Genomic DNA, 7857 nt, shown 5'->3' on the forward strand with positions numbered 1-7857 from the left:
TGTGATGATGTTTTGTATTCGTTAGGGGGTTTAGGGGGACAAACCATTTTATAAATTCATAAAACATAATGGATACTCCCTCGATAATGGAGAACGACCCATGGGAGATACTGAACCAAAAAAATTAAAAAAAAGCCATGAGAGAAGCGAGCAAACTTAAAATTTGCAGATCCCTAGTGATGACCATCACCCTCGTCACAGATTCAAATTAAGAAAAAAAAACTCCAGAGAAGAAAGGGTCAGCAGATGGGTGTTTGGTGTCGTGTACTCCAATGTTGGAATCCGCCGGTTGGTATTAAATTTCTTAAATTTTAGGATAAGTTAAAAAAGGTTCGACTCAACTCAGTTCCAGTGTTTAAGAATTTTTTACCCATTGATCACTTATTTAAGGTAGGTTGAATTATCCATATATCATGGTAGAGGTCTATGCTTCCTTTACATTTATCTACTATATAATAGAGGCAGAATCATCTCTCGATAGTTATAAAATGAAATAAAAGTAAGACACATAGTCGACCACACATCTATTGTATGATGAAGAAGTGTGAGAGAAGTCCAGACCTCTCTACCCTGACAAAAATAGAATGTAGTCATTTACAAAGGAATACTTACCATTAGAGCATTAGTTGACTACATTGCGAATAGATGATGATGAGTAAATATTTATAACAGAAATTTTCAGTGCTACCTCCAAGTTATTCTTTAATATTAATGTCACCCCCTAATATATCAAATTTATCAATCAAATCCTGTATTACTCACACTATTAGTCTCAGTTATTTATTTATTTTCAATATTTCTCTCACATTTTATCGAAAGAAGATGACAAACGGAGAGAGGAAAACTTAAGGGTCTGTTTAGTTACATGAATTCAGAGATTTCAAATCTCTAGATTCATGAAATCTAGAGATTCACTTTTTTTACACTAAAAATGTGAATTTATAGATTTATGGGTAAGGGGTGAAATCCAGAGATTTCAAAAAACTATACATTTGCACATTCACAAAAATCACATCAATCAAATAGTTTTTTAGGATGAATCCACAGATTTCATTCCACAACCAAACATTTAATTTTATAAATTATGACTCCATAGATTTGAAATCTCTAAATATTTAAAATCTCCAGGCTCATGTAACCAAACAGGCCCTAAAAGAATATATGCACGAGAGTGGAGATCATGACAATGCAAGAATAGAAGGAGAAGAATAGTTGAAAAAGTAGCTGAAGACATAGACAAATTGAACTTAGAGGTTTTCGTTCAAGGGTTTTTCTAAAGGATCTAATTTACTTACATCAATGCTTAACTTTGATTTCCTAACAGCAAAGGTGTCACTTGACATATTTTTCTCTTATAGAAATTTTAATCAATAAACTAAGTAACTCAAGGAGTGACATTAATTTTGGAAGACAAAAAATGTGGTGATGAAAATTTTTCAATTTATTATTTTTTAAAAATTTGCATGGTTGAAAATTTTGAGAGTTTGAATTTATATATTGAGTGAGATGGTTTGTGCTGTGAAGAAGAGTGGTGAGGTAGTGGAGAGGGAGGGGAATCATGCAAGATACAGGTGTTCTTCACCCACTTTCAGAAGGTCCATCTAATTTTTTTTCTCCCAGAGTCCACCTGTGTTTGTAAAAGTTGAATGAACGGGTGTAAGTGAGTGAGTGGAGAGGATCCAAACTGGGGAATCATTTGGCATCTCGAAGTGAGCACAGAGAGAGCGTGGTCATTTCGTCATCTCCTGCATTTTCCTTGATTATTTTAGATTTCAATTCCCAATGCCTGAAATATGTTTAAAGTGCTGCTGATGGTGTTTGTTTCGGTTGGTGAGAGAGAGTTAGAGAGGGAAGGAATAATACTTACAGGACTAGGAGTAGGACTCCTACCCTTTTGTTGTACCCGAAAAATCAGTATCTCTTCTCTCTTTCTCTTTCTTTTTCTCTGCACTGCTCCGCTGATCTCTTCTTTCTTCTCTTCTTCTTCAGGGTTTAAGACTTTTAAGGTACTCTACTAGTCTAGTTGTTTTCCTCTAACAACCAAACGGATCCGCTTTTTGCGCTCTTTCAGGGTGGATTCTCTCTGCAACTTTTTCTTTTTCAGCCTTTGAACTTAGATTCTGAGTCAGTTTTTTCAAACTTAGTAACTCAGATTTCTTATTGTCCTCTCGTCTCGTCTTTCTCCCACTAAGATCTTCTTCTTTTTCCTCTTCTTTTCACATCATCTTTTCTCTTTTCTCCTGCTTCTCTACCTTTTTTCTTGTCTTACTTGTCCTGAAAGGGTTTGAAGAAAGCGTCAGGATTCAGAAACAACCAAGCAAGCAGCAATGGGTAGGGAGTGGTCCTGGGTTGGTCGATCAACTCAAACTAAGAAACCAGCAGCAGCAGCAGTAGAGGAGACTACTTCTTCAGGTTGCATGAGCGGTGTATTTCATCTCTTTGATTTCCATCAGTTTCAGTTTCCTTTACATCAACCTTGCTTCAAGACACCCAACTCGTTTCTTGAAGAAGAAGAGCCCACAATCCTTAAAGGTATAAGCTTGATCTCTTACCTCCCCAACCCTCGTCGAGCTTCCATGATAAAAGACGGTGAGGTTTTCTGAAATTTAATGTGGTGGGTTTTCTGTAATTTAGGTGTAGAAGCTCCAAGAAATAGCTTGGAATCAGAGGAGGGTCCATGCATGGAATCTGTCCCATTGTCTTCCATCATGAAACAAGGAGACTTGAATCTTGTAAGAGATTTTTAAAGGAAATCTACTTGCAGTAGTTTAATTAATTGGTGGGTTTTTTTCTCAAACTTACTATTTTCTCTTCTTCTTTTTTTTTTTCTTTATCTGACTAGGTTGATGATGCAAGAAGAAGAAGAAGAGCAGAGACGAAAGGACTCATGAAGGAAAATTTATCTTTAGAGACCAGCATTTCTCCTGCAACTAAGACTCCAAATCTAGTGGCTCGTCTCATGGGTCTTGATCTCATGCCTGATGGTTTCTCTCCTTCTTTCTCCTGCTCATCCTCTTCCATCTCCTCTTCAGTCTATAAAGATCCACATTTGAGAGTGAAGCCTAACCAAGACAACCATCTCGAAGGTGCAGCAGTTAAGAGAGATGCTCGATCACGGCGAACTCTGCACTGTAGAAGCAACAGTAACATCAATTTCAAGGAGGGTGAGATGAGGTACGAGGCGTTCACGGGAAGCCGTTCTTTGCCAGACACTCCAAGGATATCTGCTGCTAGAAGATCAGCAGATTCGGATCCCAGGCTCTCTCTGCAGATCAACAAAGAGAATCTGATGATCTTACCAGATGAAATTCTCTCAAGAAACTCATTTACTTACTCGTCTTATTCTACAAAGTCGAGAAAGAAAGAGTGGAGGAATGGAGATGAGAATAGAAGCCCAAGTCACTATGCTCGACAAATCGTCAAACAGGTTAAGGACAGTGTTGGCAGAAGAAAGATGGGTCTCGACATTACAAACACCAATAGAAATGGAGCTCATGAAGTTGATAGTCCTACGATCAGATCCCAGAAAACAAGAAGTCTTGCGAATGTGGGAGATGAATCGATCCCAAGCAAGCAATCTACCCCATCATGCTCTCCACGGCTCAGGTTTTTGGAGCCCAAGAATAAATCAGCCACTGCAACTCCAACAAACCATGAACAGAGCTCACACAGCCCAAGGCCAAAACATCTCCAAGTCTCGTCGCTTCGACCAACACCAGCACCATCACAACCACAATCGTCATTGTCGTCGTCTACATCACAATCTGCAGATAACCAACCACAGGTAAAAGCTCCAAGGAAAGCGAAACAGAGAATTGCGAAATGTCAGAAAGGGAGCAGCAGCGAACGCTTCAATCAAAAAATTTCAGAAACAGTCCGTAACAAGAGAGAAGAAGCATTTGTCCGCGCGACCCCAGCAACAAAAGCTAATCTCTCAGACAAGAAATGTAAGAAAACTCCATTATCAAACGACCTTGTTAGCATAGCCGTACCCTCCGTCGTTCTGCTCAAGAAAGAACATCAAAATTCATCCACCATTCAAAAACCGGTACCCATTTTCGCTGATTCTCCCATTTCTCTTAATTTTTCGTAAACAATTATGTTTTTGATGGAAAAAAATATTATATTTTAGGTAGCTCAAGGTTCAAAACGGAGTTCACAGTTATCTTGTTGTTTGAGCCTGAACAAGAAACAACAAGAAGCGACGGAGGTGCTCGCCCATCAAGATGACAGCAAGGGCAAGAGCAGCAGCAGAAACGGTGGTGCTGTGGAATTCCGGTACGTAAAGGGAATACTAAGAAGTACAGGAATTTTCAGGGATTCGTCTATTTCTAACACCAGGTGGTTTTCTCCACGTCAACCCCTGAATCCATTAATCTTTCACTACCTCGAGCGTTCATTCACTTCCTCCAAGACAGAGGACCAAGAAGAGTTCTTGAACGACGAAGACGACCATGAAGGAGAAATTGATGATCTAGGTCCGTTAAAGCATAGTTGTAACAGAAAATTGATGTTCCAATTGGTGAATGAGATTCTAGTGGAAGAACTCAAACCGTACCTGAACAAGAAACCCTGGCTTTGTTGCATCGATCGTGGTGTTCTTTCGAGACCAAAGAACAACAAAATGACAGCTTTGCAGCTTTTGGATCGTCTCTGGTTTCGCATCCAGAGCTTCCCTTCTGCACATTGCCAGATCTTACAAGACATCGATGCCCTAGTCGAGATGGACCAGCCAGAGACTAACATGCGCACGGCGTTACCTTACTCTGAGGAAGGCGAATCGATCGTCTTCCAGATCGAGCATTTCATTCTCGATTCTCTCCTGCAAGAAACCGCCGCCGCCATCGTCGAGTGAAGGATCGGTTCCTGACTCGGGACGCCGAGTCAGATGGGTGATCTGACGAAGCTTCTGCATTGATGCATTGATGAGTGATGATCTCAGTGGGACGTCGTTCCGTACAGAAACTGGAAACTGCCAAGCAATGATGAGACACAAGATCTGACTTCCCTCACATGGGACATCACGTGATTTGATGCTATTCGCTGCGGTGGGCCCCAAATAACACGAGTGAAGGCTTGAAGGTTGAAGCTTCCATGCTGTCACGTGAGAAGAGAAGAAATAACGACCCTAACGGACAGCCGTCAATCTGACTGCCACGTCAGCTGCCGTCACAGCAAAAAAATTTGACCGTTACGTGCAGATATAACTCAAAGTGGATGAGCTCGTGAACCCTCCTGACTTGTCTGTAAATCTATAATTTAGAATTGGGGGGAGTGGTGGACTGGTGGTGATGGGGGTGAAGAGATGATAAGAGCGGGAAATTCAAATGGATGTATAGCCGTTGCTGTTAAGATTATCTAAAATTGTATAAAATGTTTTTTATTCTATTTTATATTTTTAGTAAATCTTGTACCGTTATCCATGGAAAGAAATTTGGATCGCAAATTTCGATGAGCCCCCCGGCGAAACGAAACCGGGAAACCGATATTTACCAGATATCGCCGAGAAATCGGCGATATCTGGCGATATATCGCTAAATATCGCGATATTTCGGAAAAAAATATATTTTTAATTTTTTTGTGTGTGAATTTTATACTATTTCTTGCACTTTTTAGGCGATTTCTCTCGCGATTCTATCACAATCTTACCAATTTTATCACAATGATTCAAAACTCAAAAGTTAAATATGCTAAATGTAATTAGGAGGAGAATCTACATAGAATAACTTATAAATAGTAAAATTTTTTATAGCAAAATCTTCACGATTAATGAGCAATTTTACCAACTATATTCTAGTGATCTAATCCCAAAAGTCAACATCCAAATATGGTTAGGGAAGTGTATATACATGAAAAATTATAGAAACAATAAATTATGAAGAGAGAATAGAACATCGTAATCATCCAACTATGTCCAATGATTAAGCCAGAAGGAACACGAAAGGACAGGCAGAGGTTTAAATGGAAATATTTATTAAGAAATAATTTAAAATCAAAGTCAAGCCAAAGTGATAGGGAAGATGATACATGAAATAATTTATGGAAACAATTAAATTATCAGAATCTAAAAAGAATCTGAGGATTGATAATCGCTCCAATAGCCTAATGATGTAGGCCTCATAAAGTAACATATTAAATATGACTAGGTAAGAGAATTTAAATGGAATAATTTTTAGGAAATAATTCAAATTTACCACATTTGTATAAGATTAGGATAGGCATTAAATTATCAAAATTATTGAGTAAAAAACACAAAAAAATTAAGGCGAAATTTTATATGGGGGGAAATATCGCGAGATATCGGCGATATTTGCATCCTTATTGGTAGGAACGAGAAACTTCGGGACTTCGTTCCTTGCCGTTATCATTTATGAAAACAATCCCTATAATTGTGGAACCCACATGCGGGACAGGGCAGATTAGTTTATTTATTTAATTTTTTTCCCCTTTTCTCTTCCTTTTAAGGTTACATTGACTGGATTATCTGCATTGGGTCTAGGATCATTGATTAGAGAAGATATATAAAATCAACACATAAAGACAACACTATTATATTTGTCTAGATCCATCATAGGGTTCCACTAATGAGAGTTGAGATTGAAATATTATGTTTTGAGAAGTTGAATGTTGGTTTGTTAGAATGATGATTTTCATGCCTAGGATTTCTATTCATGGTAAGTGAAAGAGGTTGTTATTGCTTGAAATAATTCCAGGAGTAAATGATTAAGTATGAGAAAGTCTTTTGAGATGGCATGAACACCTTTAACTAAGGCTTGCAAATATCCCTTTTTGAAGAAGCTATTTAATATAGATTGAAGGAATTATGAAGGCTATATGAAGAATTAAGGGCAAACCTTAGATAACTTTAAGGCTTCGTTTGTTGGCAAGTTGGGATGGGAAAAAAAAAAAAAAAAAACATGTGGGCTCCATATGTAAGGGTGTCAATCGGTACGATTTCGATAATTCAATACGATACCAACTTTGAATACCGAAAACTATAATCATATCTGCCATAAAATGACCAAGCCATAACAAATGAGAAGCTATACGACTTAGCTCTAACATAATATCTGGCTCTTTTAGGTACTTGAATGTTTCCCAACTGTTCTGGTTCATTTACTGTTATTGCCTCTGTGAACATAGTAGCTAAATAATCCCAATGTGTTACATAAGGCAGATATTGTATAATTGTTCGGTTTTCTGTAATTTTTTTCCATCCCTCTGTGTAAATAACCCAATATGGGTTCACGTCAATAACAATGTTCCCTATGGTAACTGGGTTCATGAATTATGGTCAACAAACAGTACGAGCTGCAAGGTACATTGGTCAAACTTTCATGATTACCTTATACCACGCGAACCGTTTACCTGTAACTATTTAATATCCTTATGAAAAGTTGATCACATAAGAATGTTTCCATGGTCGAATCCATTTTGAATTTGATAAATGCATTGCTTGTGAGAAAGATTGAAAAAAAATCAGTCATTCACAACCACTGATGAAGGATTCTTTGAAAAGTTAAGGATTAGTAATCCTTTTTAGAAATCGAATGGATTCGGTCTTATACATACGCAAGGAAGTTAATCAAAAAAGAAAGAAGATGAGTTCTTTCTTTTATCACTTAGGAGCCATGCGAGATGAAAGTCTCATGCACAGTTTTGAATGAGACAAAGAAGTGAGGAATCCTCTTTTCGACTTTGACTCTCCCACTTCAGTCGTTGCTTTTCTTTCTGTTACTTCGAAAGTAGTTGTTTCAGCTTAAGCCACTCGAATTTTCGATATTCCTTTTTATTCTCATCAAATGAATGGCATCTTCTTCTAGAAATCTTAGCTATTTTTAGCATGATATTGGGGAA

At 37.9% G+C, this 7857-nt stretch overlaps 1 protein-coding gene across 1 annotated transcript; it reads left to right on the forward strand.

Moving 5' to 3' along the window:
• Positions 1 to 1531: 1531 nt before the first annotated feature.
• LOC149030208 (uncharacterized) lies at positions 1532 to 5351 on the forward strand. Its single transcript, XM_089142527.1, has 4 exons — positions 1532 to 2532; positions 2635 to 2732; positions 2843 to 4048; positions 4133 to 5351. Exons 1-4 carry the CDS (start codon positions 2328 to 2330, stop codon positions 4853 to 4855), a joined length of 2232 nt encoding a protein of 743 aa, XP_088998653.1. The 5' UTR covers positions 1532 to 2327; the 3' UTR covers positions 4856 to 5351.
• Positions 5352 to 7857: the final 2506 nt, after the last annotated feature.

This window comes from Hakea prostrata, chromosome 1 (genome assembly GCF_041222555.1).
Source record: "Hakea prostrata isolate BN-2017 chromosome 1, UWA_Hpros_2, whole genome shotgun sequence".
In the NCBI taxonomy this organism is placed as follows: domain Eukaryota; kingdom Viridiplantae; phylum Streptophyta; class Magnoliopsida; order Proteales; family Proteaceae; genus Hakea; species Hakea prostrata.